A 13060-nucleotide genomic window follows, 5' to 3' on the forward strand; every position below is an offset into this window, starting at 1 on the left:
TTATGAATATGTTGAATAGGACTAGTCCCAGTACAGACCCCTGGGGGACACCACTATTTACCTCTCTCCATTCTGAAAACTGACCCTTTAATCCTACCGTTTGTTTCCTATCTTTTAACCAGTTACCAATCCATGACAGGACCTTCCCTCTTATCCCATGACAGATTACTTTGCATAAGAGCCTCTGGTGAGGGACCTTGTAAAAGGATTTTGAAAATCTAAGTACACTATATCCACTGGATCCCCCTTGTCCACATGCTTGTTGACCCCCTCAAAGAATTCTAGTAGATTGGTGAGGCATGATTTCCCTTTACAAAAACCATGTTAACTTTCCCCCTACATATGAAGTTCACCTATGTGTCTGACAATTTTTTTCTTTACTATAGTTTCAAACAGTTTGCCCAGTACTGAAGTCAGGCTTACCGGCCTGTAATTGCTAGGATCACCTCTGGAGCCCCTTTTAAAAATTGGCGTCACATTAGCTATCCTCCAGGCATTTGGTACAGAAGCTGATTTAAATGATAGGTTACAAACCACAGTTAGTAGTTCTACAATTTCACATTTGAGTTCTTTCAGAACTCTTGGGTGAATACCATCTGATCCTGGTGACTTATTACTGTTTAGTTTATCAGTTTGTTCCAAAACCTCCTCTAATGACACCTCAATCTGGGACAGTTCCTCAGATTTGTCAGCTAAAAAGAATGACTCCGGTTTGGGAATTTCCCTCACATCGTTAGCCATGAAGACCGATGCAAAGAATTAATTTAGTTTCTCTGCAGTGGCTTTATCGTCCTTGAGTGCTCCTTTAGGATCTCGATCATCCAATGGCCCCCAGGTTGTTTTGCAGGTTTCTTGCTTCTGATGTACTTAAAACAAAATTTTGCTATTACTTTTTGAGTCTTTAGCTAGGTGTTCTTCAAATTTCTTTTTGGCCTTTCTAATTATATTTTTACACTTTATTTGCCAGAGTTTATGCTCCTTTCTATTTTCCTCACTAGGATTTAACTTCCACTTTTTCAAGGATTCCTTTTTGCCTCTCACTGCTTCTTTTCCTTTATTGTTTAGCCACAGTGGCACTTTTTTGGTTCTCTTACTATGTTTTTTAATTTGGGGTATACATTTAAGTTGAGCCTCTATTTTGGTGTCTTTAAAAAGTTTCCATGCATCTTACAGGGATTTCACATTTGGCGCTGTACCTTTAATTTCTGTTTCACTAACTTCCTCATTTTTGTGTTCAACTTTCTGAAATTAAATCCTACAATGTTAGGCTGCTGAGGTGTTTTTCCCGCCACAGGGACGTTAAATTTAATTATATTATGGTCACTATTACCAACCGGTCCAGCTATATTCAGCTCTTGGACCTGATCCTGTCCTCCACTTAGGACTAAATCAAGAATTCCCTCTCCTCTTGTGGATTCCAAGACTAGCTGCCCCAAGAAGCAGTCATTTAAGGTGTCAAGAAACTTTATCTCTGCATCCCATCCTGTGGTGACATGTACCCAGTCAATAGGGGGATAGTTGAAATCCCTCATGATTATTGAAGTTTTTGTTTTATAGCCCCTCTACTCTCCCTGAGCATTTCATAGTCACTCACTATCCTGGTCAGGTGGTCAGTAATATGTCCCTACTGCTGTATTCTTATTATTAGAGCATTGAATTACTATCCATAGAGATTCTATGGTACAGTATGGTTCATTTAAGATTTTTACTTCATTTGATTCTACGCTTTCTTTCACATATAGTGCCACTCCCCCACCAGCACGACCTGTTCTGTCCTTCCGATATATTTTGTACCCTCAAATTGCTGTGTCCCATTGATTGTCCTCATTCCATCAAGTTTCTGTGTTGTCTATTATATCAATATCCTCATTCAATACGAGGCACTCTAGTTCACGCATCTTATTATTTAGATTTCTAGCATTGGTATATAAGCTCTTTAAAAACTTGTCACTTTTTAGCTGTTTCCCATTACATGATGGAATTGAATGGGACACTTTTTCATTTGACAGTTTCTCATCAGATCCTACCCATATTTTATCATTTTCCATCTTCTCCTCCTTACTAGGACATAGAGAATCTCCATTAATAGATCCTCCCCTAAGGGATGTCTCTGTCCGAACCACATACTCCTCCGCACCTATCGGCTTTCCCCCAGCCCTTAAATTTAAAAAGGTCATTGAGCAGTTTTTAAACTAAGTGCCAGCAATCTGGTTCCATTTTGGTTTAGGTGGAGACCATCCTTCCTGTATAGACTCCCCCTTTCCCAAAAGTTTCCCCAGTTCCTAATAAATCTAAACCCCTCCTCCCTACACCATTGTCTCATCCACGCATTGAGACCCTGCAGTTCTGCCTGACTAACTGGCCCTGCATGTGGAACTGGAAGCATTTCAGAGAATGCTACCATGGAGGTCCTGGACTTCATCAACATCTACATTGCAACTTTTAGCCCTGCAGTCCAAGCCCCAGAGACTGATCTGGGTGACCTGGGCCAGCCGCAGCCATGCTGCGACTCCTTTATTGCAGTATAGACATACCCTGGGAGGTGCGTGCATGTGTGGGTTCCGGCCCTTTGCCACAATTACATGGAAGTTGCAAAGGAAAAATATTCATACTAGATGAAGGTTTTCTGTATGGTACCATGGGAAGAACCAGCAGCAGCTTTACCATGAGCAGCTCTAGGAACGCTGATGGGATGATATCTCGGTGGCTGGTGGGGATGCTGTGTTAACAAACTCTCCCTGCCGATTCCAGAAGGCGCTGGACTTCCTGTCTGAGAACCGGACCCTCCACAGCAAGCTGCAGGTGGCGGAGGTGGTGCAGCAGCAAGCCCACAGTGCAGAGCAGGACTATGAGGAAGTGATCCACCTGCTAGAGGCTGAAATCACTGAGCTGAAAACTCAGCTGGTAGGGAAGAAAACAAAGCATGTCTCCGAAGCAGAGGTAATGTACCCCCACGGCCCAGGAGGGGATGGCTGGGGACTCAATGGACCAGTTGGAAAAGCCTCTGGCTCTTACTTTTGAAGCAAAATGTAATTGATCGATGGATTGTAATTTGTAAAACAGAGGCTAGTAGAGTCCCAAGGCTCATGTTGATATGTAATATGATTTCCAGTGACCAGATCAAAAGAAAAGACGTCTCCACAATAATTAACACCCAGGCTAGCTCCACTGCTAATTGCCATTGCTCCACTGACACTGCATGTGCACTAGCTGAGAATCTCACCCCACCCTCCATCCCTAAGCTCCAAACTCAGGCAAAAACCTCAGAAGAGAGATGTGTCTTGTACCAGGCCTGAAGGTCAATGATGGGGTTAGTGGGCTAGCATGAGGAGCAGATTCCATAATGGGGGCCTTTCATTAAGAGTGCCCAGCCCCCAGGTGGTTCAATCTAGGGACTGCTACCCAGCTGATCATAACTATCATGAGTAACGGAGAGAACCACAAGGGAGCCAGGTCTCAGACTGAGACCACACTAAGGCAGATTAAGGTGCAGGCCAGTAGACATGAGATGTGTCTTTGCCAGCTGCTCCTACTTAGGAAGGGCAGTCTCTATATTTTAGCTAAGTACTTTATTTCTACTTGCTCTGCCCCTGCTCTCCTCGTCTAACGGAATTAAAGTTGCATCATCCCTTTCTGTCCTGTAATTGGCCCGTTTGTCGCAGCTGTGGGAGCCCATAGTCTGTTCATGCCCCTGTCTTTTTCCAAGCAGCCCCGAGAACAGTGCTGGTATGAATGTAGCCCCACTGCCACTCTGTGGGAAATTCTATCATCACTGAGGACCTAGCTGCCGTCCGTGTGCATCTGTTTTCAAGCCTGTTGTTAAGTTGGTTCCTCCAAGGGCCTAAAGTGGGCTGATGCTATCTCCCTTCTCTTCCCACCTCCTTCTTTCTGCCTCAGGGAGACATTCTGGAGCTGAAAAGACGGCTGTCCCTGGCAGATGGTCAGTTGCGGAAATCTGAAGTCATGCGGAAGCGCTTGGAAATCTGCAACAGGAAGCTGCTCCTGTTTGTGCAGGTGAAGTATTGAAAAGTGGCCACTATCTATGGGAGCCATACTTAGCTGGTTTACTCTGCCTTCTGTTACCATGGCAGTCAAAATCACTTTCTGTTCTAGATGTTAGATTCTTTATTCTTCCATTGGATCCTGGAAAGATGCCCTCTGTTAGTGTCAGGAGAACCTACTCACTACAAACCTCCCTAGAACTTACACGTGTGGGAGCTCAGTATACCCAAGGGACTAAAATCTGCCCTCTTTTATCGTATGCAACCTCCAAGAAGCCCAGAGACTAGGCCCAGAATTCTGATGGTCCCTGTTGTATTCCACTGAGGGTTTAGCAAGTGCACCATGTGCCCCGAGTTGGAGAATGTGAAGATAGTGTCTGTTGGTCTGGGCATGTGCCCAGGCTCGCCTTGTGGTTTCATCCGAGGTGATAAAGGGTGGAGACCACATCTCCAGTTCCTTCTCATCGCTGCTAAAAGTTCTGTGCCTTCATCTCTTATGCACCTTTAAATACATTGTAAATAGTTTTTAGAATTTTAGAGTTTTATAGAACTTTTTAGCTGTTTATCGTAATTTTAGTGAGCAACGTAGATCAATCAGGGGTTTGTTTCTCTACCCCCTCCTCCCTATCCTCTGTACCCATGAGCAGGTACCAGACTATGCCCAGAACACTGGGCTTCAAACTCTGTGCCTCCTGCCCGCGTTCCCTTTTGGTTAGCGACAAACACCAACACTGCTTCTACTGCTTGGTGGAAGCTCACACTGCATCCAGATGTAGTATCTGCCAGTCCTTCCAGAGCTGTACCCGAGAAGGCTGGGCTCCCCGCCTCTGGAAATACCTCATGGAAGTTGTCATCAGGCCTCTCTTGGACCTAGGCCAAGGGACCGACCCCCCCCCCCCGTACATTGGCCTGAAACCGCAGGGAGTGTGCCTCCTGCTACCAAATCCAAACCTGGCACCAGCGGTACCACCACCATGGAGCCCATGCTGGGGCCCAGATGGGAGGTAAAGAAGCCATACCTGTAAGCATTGGAATAAGTCTTCCTCAAAAACGAAGAAAGTGGATGGTCCTTCCATGAGTTCGAGCCAGGGAGAAGGAGCACACTCTAAACCACATAACACGACAAGAAGTCCCACAAGCAAGGTGATCCGGCAGTCCTGGGCACTGGACCACAGGGACTGTCAACATCAGCGCTCCCACAGACGCAGGATTTGCCCGCTCCGGGGAAATCTGCAGCACCACAACCAGTTCCGAATAAAGAAAGGGTACCTCTAACACCAGGGAGATTGAGAACAGTGTTTGAGCCCAGGATGTCTTCGCCTTAATGGAACTGGGTTCACTATGCTTGTTGGGACCCAATACTTTTAGGGAGACTGTTTCCCCCCTTATGATATGATGATATGCCACCACTGTGAGACGCCTCGCCTCCTGCTCCGACGGTCTACATACTTTCACCGGCTCTGACGGTATCACCAGTGGAACTGGAGCCCACCTTCTCATCCTCTGATAAGTTGGACGCTGGAGAGGGACCATTGATGTTGTACCAACTGTGCATGTACTCAGGAAGGCTATCCCGATCTTGGCAACACCCTCCACTCCAACCACCATGGAGCCACTGGTTCCCCATGTGGACCATCTCAACACCATCTGGATCCAGCCTTCTGGCCTTATTGGGGCCCTGGTCCCAATACCCCCCCTCAGAACCTTCCCAATCCACAATGGAGCCTTCATCTGCCTCCCCATTGAGGGCCCCTTCTAGCAGGCGCTTGGATCCGTTGCTGGAGGAGGATCCCCTGAGCCTGGCTCAGAGGGTGCTGCCGGAAACAGTGAGATTCCCTTTCTCTTCCCCAGAGGACGCAAGGACTACAGCATCCTCTTCACCTCCACACGACTTTAGGCAGTTCCAAGAGCTACAGTGCAGAGTCATGGGGGAACTCCACATTCCCCTAGAGGAAATCCAGGATACCCAGCACCAACTAGAGCAGTGGTCCCCAACCTTTTTGTGGCCAATAGCACATTCATGTTTTCAGAAGAATGTGGCAGGCGCCAACAATTTTTCAAGGCTTATTTTGTATTTGTACATTAAATAATACGAAAAACATCATATTTAATATTACATAATAAATGAATCCAGAGAGAAGCCGGAGAGAAACTGCGAGGACCGAGAACACCGGCACCCGCAACCCCAGAGTACTCTATCCCCAGCAGGCGTGGGGCCCCAGCTTCTCTCCCCTGCTGGGCACTAGGCGGGCCCTGTGCCTGCCGGGGACAGAGAACACCAGCGCCTGCAGCCTGCAGCCTGCAGCCCGGAGTTCTCTGTCCCCGGCAGGCGCGGGACTGCGGCTTCTCTCCGGCTTAAGCCGTGGCCCACGCCTGCCAGGGACCGAGAACACCAGCACCCGCAGCCTGCAGCCCCAGAGTTCTCTGTCCCCGGCAGGCGTGGGGCCGCGGCTTCTCTCCCCTGCTGGGCACTAGGCAGGCGCACATAAATGCCCCGGCGGACGCCATGGTGCCTGCAGGCACCGCATTGGGGAACCACTGAACTAGAGTCACATTGCCCATTAATGATGCCATTCTTGAACTGGCCAGGACAGTATGGCACACACTAACCACGTGTCCGCCTACCCCCAAAGGGGCAGAAAAAGTCTACTATGTTCTGGCTAAGGGGTCTGAGCTTCTTTTCTCACATCCAACCGTCCTCCCCCACCCCCGAAACTTCCTGGTGGTCCAAGCAATGACTGAATGAGCCAGACAACAACACCCACTCCACACCATCCGACAAGGAAGGCAAGTGTTTGGACCTTTTGGGGAGTAAAGTTTTTTCCTCAGCCAGTCTCCAATTCAAGATTTTGAACTATCAGGCGTTACTAGCCAAATACGACTTCCTGAATTACAGCAAACTGGAGGAATTTGCTGATGGACTCACACAACTGGACCGGACTTGTTTCCAGGCGATTGAGGAAGGGAAGCTGGTGGCCAGAATAGTGCTCCAATTGGTGGTGGATGCGGCAGATACTTCTTCCAGGGCTCTGGCTATGAACAAAGTTGTGCGTAAGGAATCTTGGTTCCACTCTTCCGGTTTCCCTCTGGAGGTGCAAAACACTGTTGCAGACCTCCCCTTCGATGAATCCCATCTTCTTAATCAAAAGATGGATGATTCCCTACATACCCCCAAGGACTCCAGAACCATCCTTCACTCGCTGGGCATTTGCTTGCCTGCCCCAAAGTCTAAGTTCCACCACCCGCCACCCACACATCACTACAGGTCCCCCCAGTTTTACTATCAGAGATCTTACGAGCCACCAAGGAAGCGACAGAAACCCCAGCGATCCCACCCTCCGGGACCCCCCATCACAGGCTTATACCTCACAGCTTCCACTCCTGGCTAAAAGACATTTCTGAGTCAATCTCAAGAGCTGTCAACCACTTTGCCTACCACCTCACGATCACCCTACCCTCTTCAGGGGTCATCTAGCTCTCTTCTTCCAAGCTCAGAGTGCAATAACAATGGACAAATTGGTACTGAATGTCATCCGCCATGGCTGTATGATCGAATTCATCACGCTACCTCCTCTAAACCCCCCCTCTTGATCCTTCCTCAGGGACCACTCTCACGATAGCATCCTCACCCAAGAGGTGAACTCCTTACTACAATGGGGAGTGGTAGAATGCATTCCCCCAGAATATCAAGGGACAGGGTTCTAGTCAGCTTACTTCCTGACACCCAAGAAGAAAGGCGAATGGAGCTCAATCCTGGACCGCCAATATCTCAACTGCTTCATTCACAAGCCCGTTTCAAATTGTCATGCTGGCAGCGATCATCTCATCCCTAGAAAGAAGCATGTGTTATATGCAAAATGTTTATTTTAACATCAATATACATCCAGCCCATGGGCGCTTCCTGAGATTGACAATTGGCAACCACCATTTCCTATACAGCGTGCTCCCCTTCAGAATAACCCCTACCATTCCCAGAGTCTTCACCAAGGTTTTCTCTGTCATAGCAGCCTATATCAGATGTTATTGGGTCTTGGTATTTCCATATCTCAATGACTGGCTCTTAGCCACATAGTCCAGGCACGAAGCCCAAGTTTCAACTTCGCTGTTGCTTGGCCTTCTTTCGTCCCTCGGGTCAATATCAATGTCGAGAAATCGACCTTTGGCCCCAGACAATCGCTGGACTTTATAGGGGCCACCATCAGCTCAGTCACAGCACAGGCCTAGCTACCAAGGGACAGGTTCCAGAGACTGTGAGAACTCAGAACTCTCATTGTCAACAATCTGTATGTGCTGGCCAGGACTTGCTGGTCACTCCTTGGCCACATGGCTTGTGCACATATGTCACCACCTTCACTTGGCTCCATCTTCACTGCCTCCAGTTTACTCTCCCAACCCTCATGCCATGGACCTCATGCTCACAGTTCCCCACAGGGTATTCTCACCTTTCCAGTCGTGGACAGACCCACGTCATGTCTGCATAGGGGTTCCCTCCCTCCCCAGACAAGACCATCATCACTGACATATCCCTCATAGGCTGGGGAGCGCACATGGATGATCACATGACACAGGGAACGTGGACTCCTCAGGAATCCAGGATGCACATCAACATCCTGGAACTCCGAGCTGTAAGGAAAGCATGTTAAGCCTTTCTCCCATTCATCCATTCCTGTCAGATTCTTATCATGTCAGACAACACCATCACTGTTTTCTACATCAACAAACGGGGGCATCAGATCAACTGCTTTATGCGCAGAAGCAGTCCATGTCTGGAATTGGTGCACGTCCCACCAGATCCTCTTTTCCGCAGCCTGTCTCCCAGGGACACCGAAAGTGATTGCGAACTTGCTCAGCAGGCATTTTGCAATTGACCACAAGTGGGAACTCCATGGCTCAGTAGTTCACAACATCTTCAGCTGATGGGGGATGCCAACCAGAGACCTTTTCACCTCCCACATAAACAGCAAATGCAGCAAGTACTGCTCTAGGTGATGTCTCAGCCACCACTCTCAGGATGATGCTCTCATACTCTCCTAGTCAGACCAAATCAACTACAGTATGCCTTCCCTCCTCTACCGCTCTTACCTTGAGTACTCCACTAGATCAGGCGAGACAGAGCAACTGTCATTCTGATCACCCCCTACTGGCCCAGACAATTCTGATTTCCCGGCCTCCTTCGTTCGTATGTCAACTCGTCCACCAATTCCATCCCCACCTTCCCCAGTCTGCTGACACAGTACAATGGTGAGATCAAACATCCCAATTCACAGGTGCTCCACTTCATAGCGTGGTATTTGGATGGGCATCTGCTCTAGAATGGACTTGTTCCTCAGCCGTGCAAGACATCCTCTCCAGCAGCAGGAAAGAATCCACTAGATACTGTTACTGAGCCAAGTGAAAACGCTTTGCCTCCTGGGCCCAACAAAAGGGAATTTCACCAGAATCAGTTTGGATCCCCCTCCTCCTGGACTATCTCCTGTCTTTGAAGGCATCGTGTCTCACCCTCAACTCTGAAAGTCCACCTAGCAGCGATTTAGTACATCCCCCCTCACCCCTGAAGAAGGGCGCTCTGTCTTTACATACCTGCTAGCTGTGAGGTTTTGGAAGGGCCTCCTCAGAACCTTCCCACCCGTCCAACCCATCCCTCCCCAGTTCTATCTGTACTAACGAAAGCACCCTTCGAAGCATTGGCATCATGTTCTACATCAAGAGTGGGCAAACTGCGGCCCGTGGGCCATGTCTGGCCCGTCAGATGTTTTAATCCGGCCTTCGAGCTCCTGCTGGTGAGCGGGGTTGGGGGCTTGCCCCGCTCCGCGCGTACCATGGCTCCGCGCGGTTCCTGGAAGCAGTGGCATGTCTCCCCTCCTGCTCCTATGCATAGAGGCAGCCCAAGGGCTCCACACACTGGCCCCCACCCCAAGCATTGACCTTCAGCTCCCATTGGCCGGGAACCACGGCCAATGGGAGCTGCAGGGGCGGCGCCTGCGGATGGGGCATCGCGCAGAGCTGCCTGGCTGCGCCTCCGCATAGGAACCTGAGGGGGAACGATGGTGCTTCCAGGAGCTGCAGGGGTGGTGCCTGTGAATAGGCCAGTGCACAGAGCCGCCTGGCCGCACCTCTGCCGGAGGAGGGACATGTCACTGCTTTTGGGAGCTGCTTGAAGTAAGCACCGCCTGGAGCCTGCACCCATGACCTCTTCCCACACCCCAACCCCCTGCCCCAGCCCTGATCCCCCTCCACCCTCTGAACCCCTCGGTCCCAGCCTGCACCCCAAACCCCTCATCCTCAGCCCCACCCCAGAGCCTGCACCCCCAGCCGGAGCCCTCATCCCCTCCTGCACCCCAACCCCCAATTTCATTAGTATTCATGGCCTGCCATACAATTTCCATACCCAGATGTGGCCCTCGGGCCAAAAAGTTTGCCCACCCCTGCTCTATGTCCCTCTCCATGAAAGTTGCCTTCCTTGATGCTATCACTTCTGCAAGAAGGGTCGTTGAACTCGGAGCCATGACGGCAGACCCCCTTTCCCAATTTTCCATAAAGATAGAGTCTCCCTGCACCTGCATCCCAAATTCTTGCCAAAGGTAATCTCCCACTTTCACATCAATCCAGTTACTTAGGCTTTGTCTACACTACAGACCTTACAGCGGCACAGCTGTACCACTGCATCTGCACTGCTGTAAGGTCTCCCATGTAGCTGCTCTATGTCTGCTCTCCCGCTGGCATAATTAAACCACCCCCAATCGAGTGGCAGTAGCTATGTTGGCAGGAGAGTGTCTCCCACCGACATAGCACTGTCACATTGGCGCTTTTCTCAGTGAAACTTATGTTTGTCAGGGGGTGTTTTTTCACACCCCTGACTGACAAAAGTTTTATTGACAAGAGTGCTAGTATAGACAGAGCCTTACCTTTTTTTTTTCTGAAGCCACACGCATCTACAGAGGAATGATGACTCCACTCTCTGGACAACTGATGGGCCTTAGCCTTCTACCTGCAGAGGACAAGACCCATCAGGAAGTCCCCCAGACTGTTTGTTCCAGTAGCAGAAAGCAGGCAGTCTCCATCCAGAGAATCTCCAAGTGAATTTCAGGTTGCATTACACTTTGCTACCAACTGTCTGATCTACCTCCCCACACTGGGGTGTGGGCTCATTCCATGCCGAGCTCGGGCTTCGATCCTGGCCTCCCTCCAGGACAGGCCGTTGTGGGACCTATGTAGAGTAGCCACGTGGAGTTCTGTGCACATCTTTGCTACGCACTATGCCTTAGTACAGGACTCGGTGGCAAATGCCTCCTTTGGTGCAGCAATCCTCTGCATGACCATTCCACCTTCATCCTTACACCCTCCTCTGGCTTAGGTACTGCTTTTTAATCATCCTCAGTGGAATACAGTAGGGACCATCCAAGAAGAGGTGGTTGCTTACCTGTAACTGGAGGTTCTTTAATATGAGTGGTCCCTAGCTGTATTCCACTTCCCGCCCTCCATCCCCTCTGTACGGATCTGTTTGGTTCGCTGTGGAGAGGGAACTGGAGACTCAGTGAAACCACGAGGCGAGCCAGGGCGCATGCGCAGACCAATGGACACTACTTTCAAATTCTCTGACTCCGGGCGCATGGTGCACATGTGCAAACCCTCCGTGGAATACAGATAGGGACCACACATCCCAAAGAACCTCCAGTTACAGGAAAGTAACCTCCTCTTATCTGACAGTAGCACCCAAAGGCTTCAATCAGGGCCCATCGTATTAGGTGCTGTAAAAACACACGCAGGCTACGTTGTGCAGACCCAAGACCTAGAATAACTAGGTGTGACTCAATCCAGAAGGCCCTTGTATAGTAGACACTAGAGGCCAAATCATCTCTCCCTTCCTGCAGTAGTGAACACTGACCCTGTGGAACCAATGCAGTTCTGCTGTGGAAAGGGGGACAGGATCTGGGGAACCCACACAGGAAGTCCACATCCTGAGCACCATGGAGTTTCCTTCTTGCAGGCTGTCTGCATCCACTCCACAGAGCAATGCTGTGATGTCATCATGGGGAAGAACAGGGCTGGTGGATCTACCCACTGTTGTCCCCCATGGAGGAGAAACAAGGGAGTTGTGAAGGATGCTGCAGCACGGACTGTAGGTGTATCTTTGCGCTGTTCCACACGCCAGTAAGAGGGAATTTCTTACCTCTCCAGCTCCTGTGGTTTTCCACAAGATGCAGCCCAGCTACTCGGGCTGTGTGCTGGTTCTGGAATTTTGCCATTGGCCTGTGACTTACAATCTAGTCTATGTGTTAGGTATTATTTTAACCTTAGCTTCTGATAACTGACTAGTCATTTTTCTCACCACATGTCATATATCAACTGGAAAATCAATTTTGTTCTCCCAACACTTTTCTGTAGGCCTGCTCTAGACTCATGGCTAAAATGTCTTTCTCCATTTCATTTGCTCTTCCTCCACTGTCATGGCATGTAGCAATCTGACATTTTAAATGTACATTGAAATGGCAATGTGATGTACTTGGCACACTGGCCAGCCCTGGGGGAGCTGTCTTTGACTCAGCATACCTGCTATGGGCCTGACCAAAGTCCATTGAAGCCAATGGGAATCATTCCATTTGAGGAAACAGTAAAAAGAAAGGAAGAGCAGATTCTATATCAATTGTGCTGGAGGAGGAAATTAGATTTCTGTAGGGCTACAGAACTATAGAGCTACAGCAGTAGATAGTGGCTTATATAGACATTAATGCTAGATATTGGAGTATATAAGTACTGATTTGCCTCTGCCTCTTCCTTGCTGCTTGGAGTGACTTATCCTCTTCTTGAATGGGTTGGGCCCTGGCTTCTTTTTTGTGATGTCTGGTGCCTTCAGCCAAGGTGACTCTTTGCGGTGCCTGAGATATGAGGTGTACTGTTGCTTGGGAAAACTGAATAATGTTACCACTGCTGGCAAGGAGCATAAAACCTGAAACACAAGACACAAAGTACATGAGCACAAAGTCCAGCAAAGAAATGATGCTCCCAACAATAACTGCATAACAAAGGGGGACTTTACTAGGAGCAGGAATATAGGATCT

The 13060-nt window shown here is 49.2% G+C and overlaps 1 protein-coding gene across 1 annotated transcript in view; it reads left to right on the plus strand.

Moving 5' to 3' along the window:
• Positions 1 to 13060, plus strand: part of LOC103305755 (syntaxin-binding protein 4-like) — a 115080-nt gene that overhangs the window by 91727 nt on the left and 10293 nt on the right. Inside the window, exons 17-18 of the mRNA XM_065559917.1 lie at positions 2752 to 2940; positions 3898 to 4014. Of these exons, the coding sequence (XP_065415989.1) occupies positions 2752 to 2940; positions 3898 to 4014 (306 nt within the window). The remainder of the gene's footprint in view (positions 1 to 2751; positions 2941 to 3897; positions 4015 to 13060) is intronic.

This window comes from Chrysemys picta, chromosome 10 (genome assembly GCF_011386835.1).
Source record: "Chrysemys picta bellii isolate R12L10 chromosome 10, ASM1138683v2, whole genome shotgun sequence".
NCBI classification, from domain to species: Eukaryota; Metazoa; Chordata; order Testudines; family Emydidae; genus Chrysemys; species Chrysemys picta.